We start from the raw sequence: 27,106 nt of genomic DNA, 5'->3' as shown, positions 1-27,106 counted from the left end.
AGTAGTTGACTGGATTTCCTATCAGCACAGAATTGGGTAGATGCTCTAAGACGTGTAAATCTTTCCAGAAACAGACTTTACAAAAATAAGATGCAAGATAGCAGCTATTTTCTCATGGTACGGCTTCTGAAATTGGACAGGAACAACACTGTGTGAAATCACATCCCAAGTCAAGACAAACACTGCATCTAAGAGTCAATATTTATTTGATTAATAACTTACAAAATTTAACAGATTTAATTTATGTAAGGAGAGCTAATTTATTAAACATTTTACAGATTTGTTTGTTCACAATGTAATACATCAAGATCTCGACAGTATTAAAATAATACTTGGCACAGTTATAAATAAAGAATATACAAAAAATCCATAGCTTAAAATGTAGTGATGCTGTTTTACACATTAACTAAAAAAAAAAATATAATCTGGTGGACATCAAAGAATACAGAAACCTGCAAAGAAACAGCACATGTTTAGGGCCAAGACAAAATTCCCATTTATTCTACCTATGTCAGATTAAGTTGGTCTGATCTGCTGTTGGTCTGGATCAGCTTTGTTAAATTTCAGAAGCAATGCAGTTTTGGTTCGACAACTGAATTGTAAGTTTGATAACTTGACAGAAAAATGCTGCATAGTTGGCTCCCCCCCTGCTTGATTTTATGATTTCACATCAAAAGATTCAGTGTTACTCAAGACAAGTTACATTTTGCACTGGAAACTTCATACATCCTGAATCCATATATGCAAGTTAATTTTCACAACTACCTACCATTGCTCAAATTCTGCAGGTCTTGACAAAAACAGCACCAGAGAGCTATTAACAAGTAAATAGTGCAGAACTCACTACGTACTACCAAAGATCACCTCTTCTTTTGCAAACGTTTTTTACATGGACTGCATGACACAATTCATGGCAGTTAATGCTACTGGGCAACTAAAACCAAAACTTGTATCACGTACTGAACTGCTCTTCTGGTGCTAAGTGATATTTAATAAAGTGGATTGAAGTTCTTCAAGTCAACCGACCCCTAACAGAAATGTGGAAAAAAAAAAAAAATTATGAACAAATATGCAGAACATTACTGGTGATTAAAATAAACAACATTGTAAAGTCTTCATGCTTTTTTCTGATTAGAAAAAAATACGAATAACTGATGTCAACTGTTTTCACTGAAACAGAATGCATCTTCGTTAGGATTACAAATTTTGTCTGACAAAAATAGCAAAAGCTTCTTGCCACTCCTACACGCAAACCTCTCCCATTAAAACTGTGTCCAAGACGATGTTGATTTTTCCAGTATTAAACATTCAAGTACTCTAATGCTGCACTTCTGTAAATCCTGATATCTGGTACTTGCAAACTAAGTGTGTGTCTTGAGATCAATGAACAACTACAGAAAAAAAGTTTACTTGCAAATACTGAACATCAACTATTTACAGTTTCACTGCTCCTCTTACTAAGGCAAGGGCCGGGAATACCACTAGATTGCTTTATTACCTGTAATCTGCATATTACAGAAAACGCTAATTTTGCCAAGCATCAAACATGCAGTGAATTTGCAGGGCATAATGCCTATTAACAGCAATATTGAACATCACTAAAAGCTCATTAGATATCTTCCTACACTTTTTTTTGGTTGAATAAAATGAAAATGAGCAGCTTTAAATACACTAAACACACACTCACAGAGAGAAAACTATTTGATAAATTATTTATATACAGATACACATTCTTTACACTGGTCTCAGACATCTGCTTTCAGGTCCCTCCCCAAACTCCCCTCACAGGTTTCTCGAACCACTGGGTTGCTACAGCACTTAGAAGAGAACTAACCTGATTCTCAGTCTCTCTGTAAACAATAGTTAAGGAAGCAGTGAACAATTCACTATGAGTATATGAAAACACCATTAACAAAAATCAGTGCATCACATTCAAGAAAAGCCCCTTTGGAATGCAATTTCAGATCATTCCTTACCTTCCAAACATATCTGTAGCATAAGAACTTAACAAAGGAAATTAAGGGTGATTTCCATGTGCCAACACACCATCTTCTTCAGAACGCTGCATTACATTTTCTCTGTGTGTGCGCTATTATGGGGATTTTTAATTTTTTTTTTTTTTCAAGGTTTGGTTTCCATTATTTTACATCCAGGCAAAGTAAGCGTTTCAGAAAACTTTGGGTGGTTTTTCTGCAGTTGCATTCGATTTAAAACTATCATGTCTTTTCATAATTGAGATTTTTGCTTTCACATATGTGGTATCCCCGATACAACTTCTCTTCCAACATGCCTCCAATTACACTACACTGTACTGTATGAGAACCAAACCTAATATTGAAACATTGCTAGTTTGTAAGTTGCTTATACAATTACTTCAAAGATAATGAATTTTTTCCACTTTTCTCCTGAGCATTATATACTGTAATCTAGTTTTACAGGTGTATCATGCATTTAAGCAGGGCTTTCACTTTGACAGAAGAGCTTTCCTTATTTGTGCAATTATTTCAGACTATATAATCTCAGAACAGGGTTATTACAAGTATTTAGTTGTACCGCTAACTGGTGGCAAAAACAATTACCAAAAACCGTGGGCACCGTATTTTTTTCTCAACATTATCTGATGTGCCCTACTGCTATAACTTAACATGTTACAGGGGATTCCCACCACATGATGTTTATAACAGTACTGAAAAGCACATTTTTCAAGGTACATAACACTACAGAAAATCTGTATTAAAAAATCACATTACAGGAACTACAACATAGTGATCAGTGAACTCTGCATGATGAAATTTAGTTTTATAGTCTAGATTCTTGTTTCAGTGGAATTATTCATATTGGGATATAAATTCTTCTGCTCAGCACAACGTAACTACTTATGTCAATACTTCAATAATCTCATGCTCCATTGTGAAAGACTTTAAATAAAAAACCCAACAACAAATACTGTGAATATGCTGTTGCGAATGTCATGTTAAGAACTGTTAAAATCCCTTTTTGATCTTCCTCCTCTTCCTTATCAGGTTTGGCAGTTTATTCTGTCCATTTTTACTTTTGTTAATAAAATTCTGATGAAGAGAAGGTACCTTAAGATTCATCATCAGCCCTACACATAGCATGCTACTCTTCAAGGGATGCGGATTCGAGAGAGAGAGAAAATTTTTCAGGCACCACTCAGATATGATATGCTTACAGGATGAAGGTGGTGCTACACTAGCTGGTAGCCTGATCCTGAAGTCTGGTCATATTCTATTGTATATTGCCTTGTCCAGTCCACAATAACAGGCCGAAATAGACCACAGCATCTGAATTCAAAGAAGTCTATAACGTTCCTTATACATCCATGGCTAAAAACAAAACAAAAGCACACGTTAGTAAGCAAGATCATAGCTCACCTAATTAAGCACATTTTTTATCTACCTACAAATTCCATTCTTCACCCTTTAAGTTCCTAACTGTAGAAAACCAATTCAGTTAAGAATTATCTTAGTGCTTGCTGATGACCAGGTTCTGAAATAAGTAGTAGTCACCAGACCGATGAACATTTGATCCGTGGACACAACCAAGACACTAACTTTCTTCCACTGTGTACCAAAACTGTATGGAGAAATGTAACATGGTATTGCGAGTGCACCATGATGTAGCATAGCGTAGTATGGGGATTCAGATCCCTAAGAGGAAAGTTGCACTGGATGCATGGAAGGATTCAAGACAAAACAGCACAAAGTGAATGTCTTCCTAGAATAATTGTCATTTTTATTAATATCTATCTCTGTCGTACATACTAGTTTACCAGCCACAGGTCTAAGATCAATTAAGTCCCTAAACAGCATAAAATTAAGAAAGCATTATCTGAATTAAATGAAATATTCGAGTGCTTTCTGCTGCTGAATCAATTCATTGTCAAATATTTAAGATACCTACATCAACATTCAAACTTTTTTTTTAACTTAATTATACATGGGCTGAATAGATTTGTTTTCTGGAAGAGAAGCACGTGTTATGATATATGCAAGAACAGGTCTAAGCAACAAGGAGATGACAACTACTTGATGTCACTGCTTCACCTGACAGGTGATGCCAAGTTAGTTATTGTAGACATGTGGTGTTATTTTCAGGAGTCATTTTTATAATAGCAGCTATTTAAGTGAAAATGGTTTGTGAATGTGACATTAATTTGGGGATAAAACCAGTAGGTTTTTCCTATCCTGTGCACCATCTTCTGTTCTTCAAGCAAAATAATTATCTGGTTTTGTTACAACTCTAACCTGTAGGAAGACTGCAACTGTACAGAGATGCTTGTTTGCTTCTCACTAAAAGTTTTATATGGAGAGATATTAAAAAAAGATCATACAAAATTCTCTTCTAGCACAAAAACCAAATTGCGACAAGAACTCCTATCTCCTCTTCCCCTGGGCGTCACCTGAAAGAGCAGCAGCTCCCACAGGAGACGCAGAATATGCAGTGGGATGAGACGTGCTTCTGTGCTTTCTCTGCTCCTTTTATAACATGCCCTCAACTCACCAATATTCCACCCTCATGCCTTCATTTATGTCCTACTTTGGCTCCGCAAGGAACATAGAGCATACTGCTCTATGCTGCCGTATTCCCTTTCCAGTGATACATCATCCTGAGCCCCCCTCTCTCAGTGTGCACCCTCACCACTACAGAAACCAGAATCCCAACCTACCCTCTACTTACCGATACCCAAAAGCCCATGTCTCACCCACCAACACCCACTTCAGTTCCTGGGACGTCCTGCTTCCTTCCTCACAAATAGCTTTGCCCATGCTCTTCCTCCTGAGCAGGAAGTGCTGCCTCTTTTCTCACAGTAAAGAGAGCAAGAGCAAATTCAACAGCACATTAAATATTAATCAGGAGAAAGTGCCATTTTGTGAAAGTGAAGATCCAGGTCAACATCGACACCATGCAATAAGCAACTACCCCTGGTTTGGGTATCTGATTTATAAAGAGGATGTTTTCAATGTATTTCCCCACAAACTCTACAGCAAAATATGACCACAGCTGGAAAGTATTCTTTTCTGTGTTTATGCATCCCTGTTTAGAGTCACTACAAAACGTTTATCATTTCCTTTAACTGGATAGAATGTGCTACTGTAAAAATAGCTGACAGATTCAGCATTCCAAGTAGTGAAAATACTCTAAAGCATTTAGCTATGTTCTGTTTCAACAAGCTGCACAATTCAAGCATATGCATGGCTATGCAAATGAAAAATGCATGTTTACACCTTAAAACTTACTTGAATGGGCTTTCAATAGATGTGGTTGTAACTTTAAAGTGCTTGTATCTTCTTGCATTCATTCTTTCATTTGTAGTGATACCTAAGCAAGATATCTGAAGACAGGAAAAAGAATAAGCAATTTAGCTCACGTAAAGACATGTAAAGAAGCCCTGCATAAGACAGTAAAAAAGAAGACCAAATTTACTTTTTCTGTTCCTTCTTCTGAAGAAGTAATTTTTGTCTGTGGCAATTATCAGGTCCCAACATAAACCACCATACAACAGCTGTATCAGATTGTAAAAAGGTTTAATTTCGAAAGTGATCAGAAATAAATCATGATCACTGACTAAACTGTGACTTCTAAGTTCATAAGAAAGAGATGCCTTTATTATATTGTCAGCTGAAGTGTATTGTAAATAACAGATTCAAGAGTTACTTTACACAGCATTTGAATCACTTTCTTTTCCTCCTGACATTCTGGTTATAGCTCCAGTAGTATATTTTTTCCCCATTTATAAATTTGTTGCAGTAACATAACTTTTCTGTCCACAAGATAAAAAGATGACCAGAAAAAGGTGTGTGTGGGGGGTGGGTTTGCATTTTTCCTTTTTACACAATCATTTGGCCCAAAGGTTATGATTTTCTGTAACAGCTTTCCAACTACTTTAGCCTAAAAGGGTATCTTACATAAAACTGGACTTCACTGTAACGTGAAATAATTGGAAACAAAAACGTGAAAACTCCCTTAGCAGCCTTATACTGCAGCAAGTTAAAATCTTCTAATTCCTAGTGGAATATAAAAAGCCAACCCTACTGCATGTTACAAAAGCAAGAACGTTGAGAAAGTTAAGTTTGGGCTGACTTGCCTCATTTGCATGTACTTAATCTCTCAAGCATCTTCTTCGCCTCCATGAAAACCAGTAAAGCTTCATGACTATGTACCTAGTACAAGTACTCTCAATGGCAACTTTTTAAGTAGGAAGTAAAGGGTTTTAATTATTTTTCTAAGATAATAGGTAGTGTTTTGGCAATAACCCTGGCCAGTTCAATAAGAAGGACAAGTCAAAACTTTCAGCAGAGAGAAAAAAAAAAAAAGCAGCAGCAAGAGTAGGGGCTGTGCAGTTGCAAACCAAAAGCAGCAAATTAGAGTATTTTTATCAATTCCATCATATGTTGTAAATGATGAATATTGTAGAGAAAGGAGGATAAAAATTACATTTCCTGAAAATTTTTACCCAAGCCTTAGAAGATTATTTTTATTTCCAGGATCTTTGGAAAGATTAAATTGGCAAGTCTCATCGTTCATTAATGACAGGTCATACTGAAAGACTTTAAAGTCATACTTATATGCTTTCACGTCTTTCGTTAAAAAAGATAAAGAAAACCTTGGGTTTCGTCAGATTACAATAATGTGATCACAAATCACACTGAAGCAGTGTAAGAAATTATTGCATCCCCTTTGAAGTTACCATCCTCTTTCTGCTAACGACACACTGCATTATGCCAAGTTGGACCCACAGATCTTATTCTCTATTAGTCTTTATTGCCCTTCACTGGTCTGTTTTGCCTTTTTGTCATTCTGCGAATGGAAAGCCAGAGGCAGGTATTTTAACTTCTTCCAAAAAAAAAAAAAAAAGCAGAAGTGAACGAGAAGTGAATGATGCTTAATATCCAGAGACAACAGATCCGTAGTCTCCTCCAGCGAGACTGAGAGACTGAACACTTGGTCTTGCATAACGAACATTAAAATGTAAATGACAGAAGTATTTGATATTTTTATGCCACTCCTAAGACTCAGCATTACAAATGAAGTGCTCTTTCATACCTGATACATCTGACACATGAGTAACACAGCCACCCACATGAAGTGAAAAACACTGTTTAGAAACATCCAGAACATCCACGGAGAACAGGTAGCAATCTGTGTAATATAGGTCCAAAATCCATCTTTTGCATAACTTGTCTCACAGTGGAAACCCCAGTCTAGAGAAAAAACGAAGTGTCAAAAATCATGCAGAAGATTTAAGATATGTTTACTGTACATCAACATAATGGCCACATTAGAATGTATTAAATTAAATAAGAAAATGACAATGCGCCAAAATAGTTTTACTTGCTCTCTCTTCCTTTCCCAACTCCTTGAATACATGAAATACACACATACTTGGCTGTGATGAAGAAAAAAAAAACTAGGACAAAAAACCCCATCATCTTCTAACTTAAAATACCCAATATAGTCAATTATTAATATGCAGTTCTATTCCAGAATAAAAATATCCAAAACTCTGATAAGACAGAAATCTTTAAAAATCTGTATCAGGAGATAAACAAAGTATTTATAAGCAATTAAGAAAAAGCAAAAAAACCACATTTACTTACAAGAGATACATCCATAAATCATCCAGCAGATCATAAAAAGCAGGAAAAACAGGTATCCCATAAAATAGCGATGGTTCCCTGCTCCTAAAGTTGCACAACCACAGAGATCAAGTTACTACACTTTCAGAAAGACAACGCTACACCACAAAGTTCAATTGCTTGCTTAGAAGTACTGCTTATTATCATATACAGAAACATTACTCTCCAATACTAAGCCATTATAACTTCAAGACAGTAAAATTAGCTGGTTTACTTATGTTTTGGGATTTTTTACTTCTCAGACAACAAAGTAAGGTTTTATTTTCTTCAATTTCTGTCACATTACAGCTGCAATTCACACAAATGCATTTCATTTGTAACCTCTTTCACAAGCTAATAAAATTATTGATAGACAATATTTAGAACAATATCGGTGACAGCTGTTGCAGAGCCCTGAACAGCCAGGAATTACACATCAATAAATGTTTTTAAAATTCCGTTAAAAAATCGTCAGACTGAAGAGTTCACTTTCTTAAAAGAAATAGAAATCTGAATAAATACACAACCTCCCTTGATAATAAGCTAACTCACAATTTAGGTTTAAACCTGCTTGTTGAAGCTAGCTAAAAATAAAATATCTAACAGAACTTGTAAAACAAATACATGTAACTGAACCGACGAGGCCTAACAACCTGGCTAAAATAATGAATGGGATAAAAACCATTCTGCTTAAGACAGAATTTAAATGCAAGAAAATTCAGTTACTAAAAAACTAATCTATTTTTAACATGAATAGAGCTAAAAAGATGTCTCTCGTGTACATCATAATTCTGAAATACTCGGCCTTCCTTCTGTTTGTAAAATATGTCCACTGTCGCAACCTTCCAACAGCTCTAGGCTGTAACCTAAACCCACAGAGATGATAATGGGCTACAAAAGACTTGGCTGTCATCATCTACCAGCACAGCATCTACTTCTTCATTATGTCAAATGTTTTGCCTGCTAAAACAAGAGCATCCTCTGGAGGCAGAAAATAATCAAGTGCTTTTAGCAAGTGAACTGAAAGACTATATAAATAAGAGATGAGGAAAACTACACAAACAACACAAGCTAGACTAAACGCAAGACATTTCCTTGAAAATCAAACAAGTTGTTCAGACATAAAATACACTGTAACACAGCCTTCAGTCACCTAAGAGCATATGAGAAACACTGTTGGGAATGTCCCTAAGGTATCACTTTCATTTGCATTCTAAATTTCAGAACCGTTAAGTATCATAAAACACGTTTTTTTAAAAAACAGAAGTTAAAAGGGGACCCAGAGGTTCATCTGAGAGGCATCTGATGAGATGCTCCTTTCAGCAGTGTCCGCAATAATACTAAACCAAATTCTGCTTAACAGGAAATCCGTCTGTGTTTGGTAAAAACATAGGTGTAGCATTTAAACCTACAAATGAGACAGGTACAACCTTGGTCACAGATAAAAAAAGACTGGAAAAAGAAAGTGGAGCAACTGCCTTTCTTCTGTATCTCAAATAAGACTGGGCAAAACAACAGCACTGTTCTCTACAGTTTCACCGTGGACTGGCAGGAACACAGTTAGTTGTCCTCCACAGTTAAAACAATGCTGTAAGAAGTGCTGCTAATTTCTTTTATATGGTTCTGCTTATATTATACATAAGTAATAACATGTATTAAAGATAACTGATTTTTTTTTAACTGATGGAGTTATATTGCATGATTTAGATGGTTTGTTCATTTCTTATTTTTTCCTACTATTAGCCCGTTGGAGAAGAATCATTATTGGTGGGGGAGTGATCACTATTCTAAACCATAAAATAATTTTTCATACACGCAAGACCTACCTTCTGAGTCACTGCTATCAGAACAATAATTCAGTACAAAGTCAGCATAACCCATGTGACATAACAGTTTAAAATTTGGCTCTAGCTCCTTTCATGCTATTACTTGAAAACTAAATTTGCTGGAGGTCTGCAATTTGTGTTTGAAATATAACTCCAAGTTTAATAAAATCTGTTATTTTTCATTTTCAAACAACCAACTGTAAAAACCATAATGCCATTTTGATACTCCGTTAAAAAGTTAGGTATAATCGCCTTTAGAGACTTGCTTACTCTAATTTGAACTAAAATTTTGCAGGTATGATGAAACTACTTTGCCCTGATTGCCAATTTATTTGTTTTTCAAATAGTCTGCACTTTTTGTCAACCTCTGCAGAGTGGTAAAAATATTCTGTCTCAATCTCTTTACGTGGCAAATTTTATCCCCAAAGGATTTATTTTAGAGTGTCTGTACACAGTCTTAGAATATTTCTCAGTCCTATCTTTAGTAAAATTCTTATCCTTCTAACACATTCAGAGGAAGACTACGCAAAACATTTCCAAATTCCAGCTTTCCAGAAAGGCATGATTCATGTTTTCCTTTTTTGGCAAACATACCAGGAATGCTGTTTTAAGAATGGACTCTGTTTTGTAATCTTATGCTCAGAGTCACCATGTACGAAGCTGAGAGAGACAGAAAAGCCACATAAGGTCATTCAGACCACTGCTCCCTCCAGTTCAGGACTGTTCCCGCAGTGTGATTTCTAACGCTTTTTTCCCAGCCTACTTTCAAGTGTCCTAAGGTTTACTTTTACCTCCAGTTATCCCAATCTGTACAAGACCACTAGTAGGAGGATTCTGCTTTTCCATCACCGCTGTTTTTTAAAAACCATTTCCTACACCTAACTTAATCCCCCATTACTCACAAACTAAGGTCCTTCCTCCCCCATCTGTTTTTTTATACTTTTCCAGTTACTGATTAAAATACCACATCTTTCTGTCCCATTGACAAGTATTCCTCAGCACTCTTGCAAAACAAACCATCATTAAACACTCTCCAAAACCTGAGCCCATGCCCCTCTGCCTGTTTTAATTAAAAATGTCTTAGTTCTTCATTGTAAAACATCTAAAATATAAATCAAAAGTAGCTCAGGTACTAACATCAGTAGGAAATATAAAATAGAAGAGAGCGATAGAAGTCCATCTCAGTGAGACTTTAGTGATGCTCTATCACAATTCAAATCCAGCATTGACTATTTTACTCTTGATCATAAGACCAAACTACTGTGACTATCCATTATTATATATATTTGGAAGGACTACAATGAAGCATTTACTGGCTGTCAATGAATCCAGGTCCTAATTCCTCCCCAAGATTAAAGTTACCTCTGCTTGTGTCCTAAAAAAATAAACCAGTGGAGCAAGCTGCACTCATTTCCTAGCTGTGAAGTCTTCAGTACTCCCTGCATAATATAATGGCTTTCAAATAAGTTTCTCAAAAAGTATGACAAGGAATAGTAGCACTTGGAGACTTTATGCCTGTTCTATATCTGCTCCTTTCATCACTACTGGGGAGAATAAATGACTACCTGGGAGGTCAAAAAGAGAATACCTCAATAGGAAGTCATTCTGTATCTAACCAACATTTTTTAACACATATACTTTCCTATTAAATTACTGAAAACTATTGGTAAAGACAAAAATTTTTATCTTATGTAATGGATAACAGTTGTGGAATTGGTATGTGCCTCTTCTGCAAACATTACAAAGCAGTCAAGCTTTGTGTCTTTTAATTACTAGAGTTTGTGTTGATAAAAATATAGAGTAGGAAAGTGAAATAGAGAAAAATTTTGAGGATGGGTATATAATAGGCAATACAAATGAGAACAATGCAAAGAATTGCATGTAGAAAAAAAATTAAGCTCAATATTGAAAATGTTTTTCCTGCTACCACAAGTCCTCAACAGTTTTTCTCAGACTTTGGCAGAAGCCAAGTCACTTTCATCACGAAATGAGAACGGACACAACCCTGCACAACACCCAGAGTCGATGTCAGAAGCTTTTCCCTTCTTTAACTGTTTAGACAACATCATATTTTAGCAAATTACTCACCTACACAGTTACCCACCCACGGGCAGTGGTGATCAAACTTCGCTATACACCGATTGCATACACCACAGTGTTTGGACCTCACTGGCTTCCGTATCTGTAATAGTTTTCAACATTTGTTTAGAATTGAAAAAAACAACTGACATTTTTATATAGAACCCCTCCCCCCAAATCTAAATGTAAATTGATTTTTCTATTGTTAACCCCTTAGAAAACTTACAACTTTATGCTAATTTTAAAGCAATATTAGCTATTAAGCTTAATCTATAACTATTTAACACAAACATCTATACCACTTCACTGAAATTATTTTCACACTATTTTTGTTATAAAAAGGATTTTTTTTCCCCGAACTTCTCCTATCCCCTCCAACTATTGAGCTTTCTATAGCAACCAGTTTCATTTCAGCTTTTTAACAGTGAAAATAGAGAATGAGTTTGAGTTCCACTTTTCTGTCAGTGTCATTCTTAACTGAGCTCTAACATAAACTCTTCCAGCTTATTTTCTAAAGACGGGAATATGACTCAACAAGTGGAACTTAAAATGATAAATTACTCCCAACAATGTTTTTAAAAGGTTATGTTTTGAAAGAAATATAAAATGGCAATCAAAAAAAGAACTGATATTAAGTGTTCTGAGATACAAACTTATATACATACATCTAATTTTTAAGGTGCCACATCTGTACATAATTTTCCAGATTCAATATATATATTAACATCATTCATGTTCTACATAGGTCAGAGCATATAACACTGATAACCTTGATAATTTACTAATTACCTTTCTAAAAAAGAAACTTATTACATTTACTATTGGTTACTTTTTTTTTTCCCTTAAGCAGTTATTTTCTTTTAAATTTTCTCTGGTGAAACCAAGTATTAACTAGTCCAAGAAAAGCATTTGCTCGCAATTTGGCAGGCTTTACAAAAGTTAAGATATTTTTTCCCCTCCTGATTATTGCCACATTGAGAAATATTTTAGAAAAAAAAATATTTTACTAGAAGCACCACATAATTTTACTGTGAGTTACAGAGGTGGTGGAATGTCACCTGTGATTTTTCCTATCCTGTTAGGTGTATAACCAACCATCTTTGTAGATATATTGGATACTTGCATTTCGACACTGGCAAGTTATTTCCACAGTGATCTTTTTTTTCCCTCTTATTGTTGCTGGGTTTTGGGGTTTTTTTTGTTGTGTACCTATATATTATTTATTGAAAACACCGCTTTAAATTAAAGATTACAAATAAATCCTACCCTTGAAATTGCATTATTAAGGCTAAAAAATGTGTTCAGTCTAGGAACATCTAACTTTGGCCTGGCATTAAAAAAAAATAAAAAATTGGTGCTGCAATTGATTAAAAAATACTCTACCAAGCAGGTACTGCAGAATATACTGAGGTCCAGACTTCCTGTCTCTGCAAGTTCTACTATTGTCTGCAAAGAAAAAAAAAAGAAATTAGAATTTAGCATATAAACATATGCTGACAACCATTGTAACTGCTGCTTCTCAGACCCAGGGTTGTGAACTCTATTCATTTCAGGTACTGTCTACACACAGGAACAACTTAAATTCAGCTGAAACTGTTTTTAAACCTACTTTGTTAAACCCATATGCACACTTCTAAATTAATTCTAGTTTATACTTATTTCTACTCTAGCTAGGTTTAATTAGAGAAAAAAGCTTATATTAATTTTGATAAATCCACGTCGTGATTAGCACCAGTTTGACTACCCTGTTGTTAAACTAATTAAAATTAATGCAGCTGAATTTCTAAACAGGAACACAACCAAAACTAGCTAGCAGGATCAGCCAGTCTAAAAACTAGACTTTCTTTCCAGATGTATCCCATCAAAACCTTTAAATCTTTATTCATGTCTTTCCTCAGACATTGAAGCTTCAAGAAAGAAAAGAAATAATGCAAACCAAACCTCCTCTAACAGATAATGCTGTACTTATGGGTCAAGTGATACACAGAAGTAGGTACCACTTAAAGCATGCCTATACCTTCACACTAAATGATAGCTGGTTTTATTTTGTATACTCCTTCAGTACCCACTTCGTTGTTGGAATAGAAGGAACCTAGCATACCATTAAATGGTTTCCAACAAGTTTTAAAATTCAGCAGCTGAAATTTGTGCCGCATGACACTTAAAAGACATTTGCAACATATGGAAAATATCCTGAAAACATCTTTTGCCAGAATAGCCTTCCTTGAACCAGAAGGAATTCGTTTAGCATAAATACCCTAATGGCAAACAGATTAACCTACTGTTCCCTTTCAAACCACGTATATCTTATGCATCAAGGTGGTTTCTAACTGCAGAAGCAATAAAATAGTCCTCACAACTATTTTCTCACCACAGCAATATAAATGTAACTTCCTTAATTAGATGATGACCACTAAGATGGGTATCTTGACTGAAGCCACAGAAGTTTTCCTCCAAAATACTATGCTTAACTGGTTAGGAAAAATTTACAGAAACTTTTCCTGAAAGTAACCAGTAAAAGCAACGGTCAACAGTCCAGGGGTAAATCAGTGTCTTAATGCTTTCCCTGCTGATCTTGGGTAGATGAGGAAAAATCTTTACAGTTTTCTAAGACTTCTAAGCTCTGAAAATTGGACTGTTTTTTCTGCTCACTTGTTTTATTTCCATTTGCTATTGGCCCAGTATTCTTGCCTCCACCACTGCAACCCTTGAGATCTCCTCTCCAACCAGCCGCTGCCATTTGCGAGCCCTTCCGTGTCCCTCTTGCATCTCACCAACTTCAGAACTCTACATCCCTTTCTCATCCTTCTCTGCCATCCCTCACTGCTCTAACAACATTTCCCACTACAGGACTGGAAATAAAAGAGCATCCCTCACAAAGAGTAACTTTTGTGAATTGTGTTGGGTTTGCGTGGCAGGGTTTTGGTAGCGGGGGGGGCTACAGGGGTGGCTTCTGTGAGAAGCTGCTAGAAGCTCCCCCTGTGTCTGATAGAGCCAATGCCAGCCGGCTCTACGACGGGCCCACCGCTGGCCAAGGCCAAGCCAATCAGCGCCTCTGTGATAACATATTTAAGAAGTAGAAAAACACTTAGAGAGAGAGAGCTTTTGCAGCCGGAGAGAGGAGTGAGAAGATGTAAGAAACTCTGCAGACACCAAGGTCAGTGCAGATGGAGGGGGAGGAGGAGCTCCAGGCGCCGGAGCAGAGATCCCCCTGCAGCCCGTGGTGAAGACCATGGTGAAGCAGGCTGTCCCCCTGCAGCCCATGGAGGAAGGATGAGGGGGTGTAGAGATTCCACCTGCAGCCCGTGGAGGACCCCATGCCGGAGCAGGTGGAGGCACCTGAAGGAGGCTGCAGCCTGTGGGAAGCCCACGCTGGAGCAAGTTCCTGGCCGGACCGGTAGACCCGTGAAGAGGGGAGCCCACGCCAGGGCAGGTTTGCTGGCAGGACTTGTGGCCCCGTGGGGGACCCCACGCTGGAGCAGTTTGCTCCTGAAGGTCTGCACCCCGTGAGAGGGACTCCATGCTGGAGCAGGGGAACGATGAGAGGAGTCCTCCCCCTGAGGATGAAGAAGCGGCAGAAACACCGTGAGATGAACTGACCGTAATCCCCACTCCCTGTCCCCCTGTGCCGCTGAGGGGGGAGGAGGTTGAAGCCCGGAGTGAAGTCAAGCCCGGGAAGATGGGAGGGGTGGGGGGAAGTGTTTTAAGAGTTGATTTTATTTTCTCATTCCTCTACTCTGTTTTGCCTAGTAATAAATTAGATGAATTCCCTCTCTAAGTTTGGTCTGTTTTGCTCGTGACAACAATTAGTGAGTGATCTCTCCCTGTCCTTATCTCGACCTGCAAGCATTTCGTTATGCCTTTTCTCCCCTGTCTAGTGAATGAGGGGAGTGAGAGAGCGGCTCTGGTGGGCACCTGGCCTCCAGCCAGGGTCAACCCGCCACATGAATAAATCAGATGAACAGAGAACAAAAAATCCAACAAGACATATCTACCGTGATTTCAATGCTGCTGATGTAGCTTTTGATGCCTTAATATATTTTGGACAATTTCAATGGGACTATACACTACAGACTAACGAAAGGATGCACGAAGGAATGTACATGTTGTGATGCTCAGCAGTGGAGTTCAGTATTGTCCACAAGCAAGACCCCACAGCTCAGAACAGAACAGAACAAGAGCAGATAAACCACCTAAATATAAGTCTCCTTAGAGATTAAAGGATAGAGACCCAGGAGTACTCATGTTAGAGCCACATTTTTGTGGTTTGTACATGTTGGGTCTATTTTTGTGTGCTTTTGAACTATTAATATTTGATTTTGAAAATTTGGAATTGTTTTAAGAGTGACCTGGGTTATTTTGTAACACAGAAGAAAGGCCATGACATAGCAGAAGAATAAACATCTGAAATTGTTGCTTACTACATATTTCCAAACATACTTAGCTTGGTCATCTGGAATTAAAATAACTTTTTTAGTTGCTTATTCCAAAGCTAAATGCTAACTCAACATAAAACATTTGGAGACAAATTATAACAGCATGAGAAAGCAGTACACTGCACAAAGGTAAGACACGGACCCTACAGTGGTTTATGCCCCGATAACAGATCGTTTCACAATTTGGTTAGCTGCAATGTAAGACATCCAAAACATCCATAGCCATACTCATCTGACTGAAGAAGTTGTATTTTACAATTCCTATTCAGTTCAGCAAGGCTTTTGTAATCACACTTAACCACTTCAGCAAGTAGATCAAATGAATTGCATATTTGTGCAATTTGCTGAATCTGAAACAAAGTGCAGTTGCTGGCTCTTCTATTTAATTTAGTCCAGTTGAAGGAAGAGAATTTAGTCTGGAACTTATTTTGGAAATTTGCAATAACAGAAAGGGAATTTGCAAAAGTAAATCTGCACATTGACTATCAACTCAGTAATAATCTATCAGAGAAAACAAAAATCGCTTAAGCTATCACAACCATCTTTTAAAGGCTATTAAAAGTTTATCACTACGTAAGGCCATAATTCCAAGTCTCAGATTTCAATCCACACAGGTGTTTTCACACACGAGCATCAAGGAGAAGTACAAAACTCACTTTTGGTGGGATGTGAGCTTCTAGGAAACTTGCTCAAAATGAAACAAATAAAATGTTTCTGCTGCTTGTATGATTTTGCAATATTCAATGCTGAGTTTGGCTGCTGAAGACAATGTACTTCAACACAAAAAAAAATTAGAAATGCTAACAATACTGTTATAAAGTCTTAGAAAGATTCCATTAGATTATCCATATTTTCTCTAATATTTAAACCAAAAGGAAAAAAAAACCCTAGAGGTATTTAAGGCCTGGAATTTTTTTCAGAATCAAATTAACTAACACTTATCCCATAATGGGTCACTTGTTTTAGGAAGGGAAAATTCTGAAATTTCACATTTTCATTTTCACTCAACTGCTTTTTAAACTTTTTAATCTTGAAAATCTAAGCTGCAATTTTGTTACTGAAAACGACCTAAACATAACTTTGGACCAGCAAGCACTTGCACATATATTCCAAATGTAAAAAAAGAAACCTGGATGAGAAGCGAAAGGAAAACTTTCCAACATTTCAGACTTTTTGTTACACAACAACTTATTGAAATTTTGTGTACTGAAGAGCAAACTACTCTGACCAACTGGTGGCAGGCTGCTGAAGATCAAGTTTCACATATCTCGTGGCTTTACCTTTTTCTTTTGTTCTTCAGTGGCTTTGATGATTCCCGGATCAGATTTCCAGGATTTTCCAAAATTGTAGAAAAGTGCAACGCTATTAGCGAGGAAGGGAAGATGTATAAAGAAAAAATTGAGATGTGTTTGAAGTCAAGGAATCTAAAGTTTAAAACCAAATGTCCTCTTGAAAATACCCACTGATACTTCTGAAATAAAATTCTAATACATTTAACTTTTACGAACGCCCCTGAGTCACTGTCTTCTGAATTAACAAAATCTAGCACTGCCATGAGAACTAGCTTGGTATTCAGTATTTTCTAGTGCTCAAACTTGAAAACTTACTTTTTTAAAATGCTGTTCTCTATGAAGCATTTCTAAAGCAGTCGTCCATCTAAAGAATGAATAATGACAGTTCAGTTTTTGTAATTATTTTCCCATTTAAATAAATTAAATTCCATGAAATTTATCTTCTTAAAAGTATTTCCTGTTTTCACAATAAACATTTCAGAGCTCTATTTATAAGATCGTCGTTTGACTGCCTATGTGTTGAGTGGCTCGACATACCCGTTACATCACCGAAAGGACTGTTTCAAGCCATAGAAGGAATTGTGCTGCAATGACCACTGCTGAGTGGCAATCACATCTCAACACCACTTATCTCCAGGAAAGGTACTGTCTGAAACCTGGTCCTATTATAAGGCGATACCCATATTTTACATCAATGAAAGTTATTTTTAACATACTAATACATGTAATACTTAGCAAAACACAGGATTTAGCATTCTCTGGGAGTGTTTATAAAACCAATTACCATATAAAGACAGAAAATAACCATTAGTTTTAAAATAGATTTCCTGTGTTGAATGACTTGCCATACAACATGCCTAGTCTTACAACACTGGACATTTCTTAGCAATGATGTTGAAAAACCAAATACTTCAGACACGCCTCTTCCACAAAGGTGGAAAATTACTTCCTCTGATAAACCTACAAAAGACCTGACCAACCTGACTAAAGATACCTGTCAGGTGTCAGTCCTAACTGCAAGATGTCGTCATATTTGACAAAGTTGTGGTGGCAGAAGCCTCTACAGCATTATCCAGGAAAAAAGGACACTTATTTCCCAGGCACAAATCACTCCACACCCAAACTACACTATATTCTGAGTAACATAGGTAAGTGTTTCTCTCTATTTCGGTAGTCATTAGAACTTCTACTGTAATTAAAGTTTAATATATTGTGTGTTTGCATCACAAAACCCTGCATATACAAGCATTACGTGGCAATCTGTACTGAATTGGTATATAATAATTTAAAGACAACAACAAAAACCTGATTTTTTTGCATGCTTCACAAAGTTAGAATAGATATGCAAATCTACTATACATCTACAAGTACATTCTATTCTGTTTGACTCTACTGGAAAAAATGTTTATTGAAGGCATTAAGTAGTATTAAGAAAAAAATCACATAAACCACTGATAAAAAAAATCTACATGATATCGATATAAGCAAATATTAAATTTAAAAAAAAAAAGAATTTATATAGAATAACAGTAAGTATCTCAAATCCTTCTACACTGCTTCTGATGTGATGTGAAAGAACCTTGAAATATGAGCAATTCCAGTAAGGCCTCTTTTTGACTTCTGAAATGCTGACAAAGTCTCATTGTTCATGTGAAGAGTATCCCAAATAACTTTTGTTTTCCTTCTGGTAAGGCGAGGAATTAGCTGTGACTTTCTAGTAAAAAAATATTGGCAAGTTAAGTTAAAATTTTAATTGTGTACCTTATATAGTAGAATGTTAGTATTAACACAGTAAAGGCTAATTATTCTTTCCTCTAACAAGCTGTTTCCAGCAATTTTATAATGGGGGAAAAAACCCACCAGCTGTACTATAAACTAAACGCTCACAGTTCTATTTGATACATTACAGATTAAAAGCTCTGACTTTAATATTTATATAATCTAATTTCTTCTTATTTTTCTTCTAAAATTACCTGCTGCCAAGAACAAGCTGGTTGAACTTATCTGTATAGCTAGAGAGAGGTTACGTTTTCTTTAGAATACTAAAAGTATCACTGCGGTTTTTGCCACAACAGTGAAAACTGGTTTTTTATTAAAAATACCTCTAATCAGACATCTGTTACAAACAATAAAGATGCAATTGAGAAAACTATACGACTCATTCATATTTACTATACTTCATGTCTAGACTGTTAAAGAAGATAGGGGAAAGACAATTTATTTTCTATCCAGTAAAAGGGTTTTTTTAACCTTAAAGTTTTGGAATTGTTTTTTAACTGACTAAAATTTGAACAACCTGTGTGATAAAGAAGTCCATGGATCCAAGCCACATGAGTAGAAACTCAGTATACAGAATTTTTCTGAACTTATGCTTCCCTCATTTTACTCCATAAAATACAGAAAGCGTAAGAGACTCCCCACAGAGTCTAAGTTCTGCCTTTCCTTTTTTTGTGGTGGTGTCAGATGAGTGCAACGCTGACAGTGTAAATGGCGGCAGATCAAGTGCTTTTGTGCCGAGGATAGGAGATGTCAGGAGACTGCGTGAGAAAGTAGAGTTAAGTATAGATGAGCAGTAACTATGCAAATGGAGAAAGACGAAGTCAGCAGTATTTTTCACTAGTAGCTTCAAAATCCCATTTCTCATAAGTTTTAAAGAAAACCAACCCGACTTTGAAGGAGAAAGGAAAGCTAGAATTGTCTTCCCCGGGACATGTCTGGCATCTGACGTAGATAAACAACTCCAACTGGGACCCACCTCACCTACCTTAAATCACTCAGTATGCCTTCATACACAACAGAAAGGAAAAAACGATGTCCAGTCTATCTTTGGTATTGAGATAATTTAAATTAAGTCAGAGAAGCAGTGCCCACAAGCGGTTATTTTTCTCCACGGACTACAAAGAAAGCTTAAACAACTAACTTCAATAGATATGGAAGTCCACACTAGAGGTATCTAAACTGATGTTGAACTCCCCTCTGAAGTTTACTTCCAAAGAGATTTTAGCAACTTTGAGCAACTCTCAAAACTCTCTGGATGCGAGAAACCCTTGTAGGTTTGCATTAGCTACAGAGTAGGGAATCGGTTCTCCAGAGTGTCTCCTTTTGTCCTAACATCCTCATTTAAAAATACGTAAGGAAAAATACATTACCACGTTATTAAGGGTTGCAAAATAAATGATATAGCAGGCATTCACCTTCTGTCACTAATTTGCTGTCTTTTATGAGGCTTCCCAGTTTTCATTGTGAGAGACAAAGCAGAAACACCTGTGAAACACTTCCTACTTTTAGTCCTAATCAATATCCTTTAATTATTAGAACAGGTACAACAGGCTGAAAATTATTCCAGGAAACCACTTGGAACCAAAAAGACCATCTCATTAAAAAGAAAATGAAAACCACACAAGCACCCCACAACCCACGAGCAAGGTACACATGCGATGAGCTAATTTTTCATTTTGATCTGCAGCCTATTTAAAAGGGCCCAAACACAGGCAGCTTCCTGCTATCAGAGCTACATATCATACAAGAGTCTGAAACCAAGCCAAAGTGCACATTATATACCAAGATGCTCCCTTCAGCTAGCAACAAATCCAGTATTCAAGTCCTTTTCTCCTAGAGAGAAAGATCCGCAGCCAGTGGAAGCTGTTAGAGATCAATACACACTAATGAACCTGCCAGTTCCTCCCAGTTGTACATCTGGATCCAGGAGTCCAGGCAGATAACAGCAGATAGCTGCACAAGAAGCCTCATTTGACTAGGTATTTATTAGACAAAATCCATTTTTAATCAACTGAAGCTCTGCAAAAGCTCTCTACCTCCATCTTCTATCTAACATAAAATTCATTAGCTTCCCCTCCAAAAAAAATCATTCACTGCCATCTCCCTGATCCCAGAAATTTATTTATTTATTAATTTAGAAAAAGTATTTAGACATGGGAATAGAAGTTCTGGATAGCTGGGCGTGGGGTTTGGAAACATGGCCGCTGGCTGCTTTCTTTCTGCATGCAATGTTATCCTGAAGCTAATTTTGGTAATATGAATGGGTTGGTTTGTATTTAACTGCTTAACTGTACCAAGTGGCTCATTAGTTTTTAAAACACTATGCTATTGTAACAGCTTCATGAAAGCACAAAAATCATGAATTCTCTTACAGACAATTTTTAAAATTATCACTAATTGAGAAAGTGTGCAATGTTTGTTTTCTTTCACCTAAAACCCATCAACACATGAAGTATATTTGACATAAGATAATCAATACAGTATTTGTCAATGATAAATTATTTTAAAGATTACAAATTGGCTTATATCATCTCATTATCTCAGCACTGCAAGTCATATACTATACCAAAAAAGCTTAATTAATGAAAATTGCACACTCCCATTTGCACCAAATAGAAGTGATAGAACAAAAAAAAAAATACTGTGAATATTTTGGGTTGCAGCAAACCCTGACATCTTAGAAAAACAGAGCAGTATAAGAACCTTCTGATATAACAAGCACTATTTGTTCAGCTGGAACTGAAAAGACTGCATGAACAACTGAGATATGAACTCAATACATGTGCCCTGAACTTTTACAGGACACGAGAGAACGTTCTACCTATAAATGCTAATGAAAAAGAATGAAATGTGAAATTCTAGTCTCACGTTATTAAAAGTGTACTTCTAAATCTTTATTTTTTCCCCTTTAAAAATAAACCTAAATTAAAACATAGTGATTTAGTGTGTAGGATTTTTGAGGGTTTTTTTCCCCCTACTCTGCAAACAGTAGACGACTAAAATACACTAACAGAGCAAGACATAACTATCCTTTGTTACGGGCAAAATACAGTTAAAGGGAAGCAGCAAACCGGCAGCAAAACAGTGGCAGGGAAGCATAGGACCAAAGACTCATATATCCATAAATACACAGATCGTAACTTCCTCGTTCCCAGCAAGAACAGGATTTCTATTCTAACAAATACACCAGACTCAGAAACTGCTGAGAAAAATCCAACAGAATGGAAACATTTACAAAACTTCAGTACATTAGATTCATCTAAACTGTTTGAATTTACTTTCGAGATTGGTCTTTTAGAAGACACAATATTAAGCCTTAGAATTTATAGACTTATTTTTCATGTGACCACCCTGAAATTCAAGAAAATGCACTGCTAATCTGTGGTTTGTTTGTTCTTTATGATACATTGTTTTGATTGCCCTTTTCTGTTTCATCAGGATTAAACCCAGAAGACCAGATGATCTTCCAGACACCTTCAACATATCGACAAGAAAATTCTTACCAACACCTGAATAATAAAGTAACACTTGCAGCAGTTCAGACTTTTGTATTAGTTCGAATATCAAGTTCCAGTAAGGTAATTCATGGCAGTTGTTTAAGGTTAGAAACTTTTTTTTCCTGAGCAAAAGATAGTCAGAATTTCTGAAAACTACCAGGACAGGTTTTATCACTTGAACTCTGGTCTGCTGTAAGTAATCATATAAAGCTGTAAAAATACAAGAATCCTTTCTCCAACCACAATGCTGTGCCTCATGCTATAAAAATAGAGCAGGCATGCAATTTCTTTATTCCAATAAAGCTACAGGGCAATTTTCCTGAAGAAGAATAATGAATTTGGAATCCTATTACAAAGACTTCCAATTAAAAATCATCAATTAAAGGAAGACAGCCTCAAGCACCAGGTCTCAGAAACTGCTTGTCACAGACAATTGTTTCAGCTCTAATGAAAGCAATTAGTAACTGAAGTTTTCAGACTACTACTTTTGCGTACAAAAAGACTGTTGCAAAGATTTTGAGGCACCTACTTTAAATCACAGAAGCGGTACAGTATTCTATTGACATTTTGAAGTCAGAGTTTATTAGGGTAATTAATTGTCTATGGTTACTACTTCTTGTGGACAATGAACATTATTCTGTGACAAAAAACCCCCCAAACTTCAAGTTACATTAATCAGAACGGCTAACAGAAATAAAGATCTAGGCAAGTTGGTACAAACATGAAGAAAATACGAGCTTCAGGATAAAAATCTCACAATTGGCTAGCCTCAAGGGAAAACTTCCTACATCAAGATAGAGGCCATCATCAAGTTGTGTTGGCTGTGCAGCCATTTTAATATGGTCAAGGACTTTGATTTAAAGTTGCACACATTCTTAGATTTGGTTCAAGCTGCTGTTATGTTAGCACAAGAAAGCATTTCACAGTAGCTCAACATTTGCAACCCAAAATATGTAGCAGCATTAGCAAATGCGAGTTTCTAAAGAAAATCTACAATGTATGAAGAGCTGAGGTTCAGAAGTGCGATGATGTTGTTATAACTGCCTCAGAAACTTGTATTTTACTATTTGCCAAAAGTCAGGTTTTCTTAACAAAAAGAACGGAAAAGCAATTTCAGTCTAGAGACATGACATATTTAGACAGTTCTACTCCATTCCATAAAAACTGGAAAAGTATACCTCCATTTTTAACTACTGCTTTTTAAAATGTTTTTCATATACATTTTGGACTTGCTTTCCTCATTCTGCAGTTACTAGTAAATTTAACTGAGTAAAAACATAGCAAATCAGGCCAGACAGAGAGACTGGTGGTAGGACCAGCATTTCTAAATAACTATTTCAAGACACTCCCATGCTACTATTGATAGAAATATTTTTATTTTCTTTTTACTAGATTTTCATTTTTAGTTTTTTTTAAACGCAGTCCTCTCCAGTCACATGGGACTGCTATTATTCACAGCAGCACCTTTGCAAACACTGTCAGCATGGAAGTCAAAGGCAGCATGGAAGCAGCGTCTCCTCTGTTCCCAGCCTAGAAATGTGAGGCTCATTTAGCTAAGGTTGGAGAACATATTAACAAGATGGTAAAAGGGTTGCACTGCTACTCTCCTATTTCATGGTAATTCCTTTGAGGGTGAAAAGAAAACCAGTTTCTAGAAAAGTCAAGCCAACATCCATCATAAATATTAAGTTCACTTCAACTATTTACAACTCTAAAAACTGTATTAAACATTTAATAGAACATTAAATGTCTATTTCATTTTCTTGGGTATTGTAATTACAATACTCAAGAAAGTTCTTTAAAAATTTTAATCTATTTCCTTAAGGTGCATAACTGACATCCTTCAGTGAACTCTGTATCAATTTCTACCCCTGTGAGTATGCAAAGTTCCTATCTAGGCAGACAGTCAAAAACAAAAAAATGGGCATATGCAGAATCTCTATAATCTAGTGCTGCTAACATACACATCTTCAAAGACTGAAAATACAATTAACAAATATATCTAAAGTTATCATGAAATGGAATTTGCAAAATCTTTATGAAGAACCAACTCTAAAGCTAATTCCACTGGAATTGATACATACCATGAAATTTCCTACTGCTTTTCAGAAAAGCAGCGTCTAAAAATGCAATTACACCTTGTTACCTCACAGCCAGAGCATATTTATAGAGTTGCCCGCATTTTACCCACTTAAGAAATTGGTAAAGCACAGGAAATTTTGCAAATTTTGTAAGCCAATTTTAAGGGAAATCTTTCACTTCCCAAAGCAAAGAAATAGTGTGCAGTTTTAGAATGATAAAATAATTACCATCGATACAGAAAACAATGTTTAATGGAGATAGCCATTCAAAAATTTGAATTCGTTTACTTACTCTTATATGCAGGATATATCTAGGCATTACCTCATACTACTAACATGAAAAAATATTACTTATTGCTGTACATAAAAAAGGATATCATTCCAAAACCAGAAGAACCACGTCACGTACATCCAGAATTTCGTTGCCAAGTATATTCCAAGAGGCAGTGCACTGTGCATGGAGTGATCAAAGAATGACCTGTAAAGTAGGAGCAATGTCACATGGTAAGTTTCAACTTATAAAATGTAAATCCTGAACTACTACTACTGAAAAACAATTCCCATTAAAATACGTACTATATGGGATACTGCAAAATACGTCATAAAAACATTTTCCTCACTTTTATCTTCAAAGTTCATGAGAAATTCCCTCTTTCAACCTGTCCAGATGAAGGGTCAAGACTGAAAGCTATTTAATTAAAATTTATATATTCACTTTCAAAGTGAATGTCTAGAACTGGACAAGAAAGGTAGAATGACTAAATACTCGTGCTAAAACTACACCGTGAAAGCAGCTAGAAACCTGTGAGATTCCTAGCCTACATGGATAGTGGTTGCAAACTATATTTACTTAGGAGATTTCAATGCTAAAGGTATTTTGGAAACCCATACAATGAAAATTACATGTTAAAATTACTTCAGTACGAAAAAAGCTGAAGAGACCTCAGTGTTATCAGCCTACATACTTGAAATATTTCAGATTCTTGAATATTTTGTTTCTGTTACAGTTGCCAATAGAAAGTTGGATAAAAATCCAGATTAATTCATTTCCCGTATCACTAGATTTGCCAAGTTCTAAGATAGAATGCTGCTATTTTAATTAAAAAATAAAAATAAAAAGCCATCAGAATTATTTTCACCTTCTTATATTCTTGCATTTTAAAGACTGTTCTGAATAAAACTGAATAAAGTTGAGACAAACTACATGAGTGACTAGGTTACTCCGTATTCAAGAAAAAATTGCTAACATATCAAAAGTCACACTCTAAACTGCTGAACTCCTTGAAATAAAACTTCTTCCATCATCTGCCTAAACATCCTTACAGTGATGCATTTTGCTTTTTGTCCTGGTGGTGCCCTCAGGGCTGCCACAGACAAATGCCTGCACCGAGTAGTTTCCATTTCACTCCTTTACTCCCTTGCAGTAACTGTCTCTTCTCTAATGGAAGTTTCTTAGATCTTTTGAGAAAATTTTATAAGGAAGATGAGCTAAGATGGTGAGTAATAAGTGAATATACATTTGGACACACACTAATTACTCAGCAGTAATCTTTTCTTTCAGCAATTTCTGTGCATTTTTTTTGTGTGTAAAAGGAGTAGGGAGGAAAACATAGCTAAGCAGACTTGCTAAAATTCCACACGGAAAGGAAATACTACTAGAATAACAGCAAAAGTTTCATTCAAACCTGGGCTTTGTGAAAAAAACTTCAAAAAGTATTTATACTAAACATTAAGTAAAGGATAAGAGAAAGTAAGAATGTTAATCCTGAATATGTGTGGGAGGAGGTCAGCAGGTTGCACAGCCTCAGAGACAACAAAAAACCTAAACAGATCATCTCCAAGATTGTGGAGAGACAAAAGCCTGACATCCCCTCACCCTCCTCCCAGTGTACTAAGTTCACTAAGATTCTGTGAACTTGGTTTAAGGGACAGATATATTTTCTTTTCCTCTTTAAACAGAAAACGAGAAGCAAGTGGTTCTAATGAACACGATATTCAATGCCCGAAATCAGAAAACTCCTAAGTATGAAGATACAATAACTTCTTCTATATATGCCACACATGACAATGAAAAGCAAAGCATAGATGTAGTCATCTACAGATCTTGAAAATCCGTTGGAGCATGCCTCTGTGTGTATGTGTGCATATGCATGTGCATTTACAGATAACTAATCACAAACACAACTAAAATGCTTGATGATCAGGTAACAAATGAAAAACATTATTAGAAAGCAGTCTTTTTCTTTAGTCACTCCTTTTCACAACAACAGAAGCTACAAAACCTGACTGACTTCATTTCTCCCTATAAATCTCTTCAGATGCCTTTGGGTATTTACATTCTAAAAAATTGGGTTTTAATAGCAAACTTGCATGTATATTTTTTCTATTCCTTTCTTGTAACTTTTCCCTTGACTCTATTCTTCAAAATTCATGCCGATAACTCTTTGTAGACAGACATTCAGCACCCTCCTCTGGA

The 27,106-nt window shown here is 36.1% G+C and overlaps 1 protein-coding gene and 1 long non-coding RNA gene across 4 annotated transcripts in view; one reads left to right on the top strand and one right to left on the bottom strand.

Annotated features, from left to right (window-relative positions):
- Window positions 1–235: 235 nt before the first annotated feature.
- ZDHHC17 (zinc finger DHHC-type palmitoyltransferase 17) overlaps window positions 236–27,106 on the bottom strand; it is a 79,660-nt gene continuing 52,789 nt past the window's right edge. For all 3 annotated transcript variants that reach the window (XM_054813951.1, XM_054813952.1, XM_054813950.1), the window contains 8 exons: window positions 25,008–25,108; window positions 17,262–17,386; window positions 12,929–12,991; window positions 11,555–11,648; window positions 7,623–7,706; window positions 7,069–7,226; window positions 5,262–5,356; window positions 236–3,347 (listed from right to left, as the gene is read on the bottom strand). In XM_054813951.1, the coding sequence (XP_054669926.1) occupies window positions 3,209–3,347; window positions 5,262–5,356; window positions 7,069–7,226; window positions 7,623–7,706; window positions 11,555–11,648; window positions 12,929–12,991; window positions 17,262–17,386; window positions 25,008–25,108 (859 nt within the window). In that variant the 3' untranslated portion in view covers window positions 236–3,208. The remainder of the gene's footprint in view (window positions 3,348–5,261; window positions 5,357–7,068; window positions 7,227–7,622; window positions 7,707–11,554; window positions 11,649–12,928; window positions 12,992–17,261; window positions 17,387–25,007; window positions 25,109–27,106) is intronic.
- Window positions 18,199–23,777, top strand: LOC129201960 (uncharacterized). Its single transcript, XR_008575544.1, has 3 exons — window positions 18,199–18,421; window positions 20,589–20,699; window positions 22,491–23,777. It is a non-coding gene; the product is annotated as an uncharacterized LOC129201960 (long non-coding RNA).

Source organism: Grus americana, chromosome 1 (assembly GCF_028858705.1).
Source record: "Grus americana isolate bGruAme1 chromosome 1, bGruAme1.mat, whole genome shotgun sequence".
Lineage (NCBI taxonomy): Eukaryota > Metazoa > Chordata > Aves > Gruiformes > Gruidae > Grus > Grus americana.
This window is presented reverse-complemented; position numbering and strand designations above follow the sequence as displayed.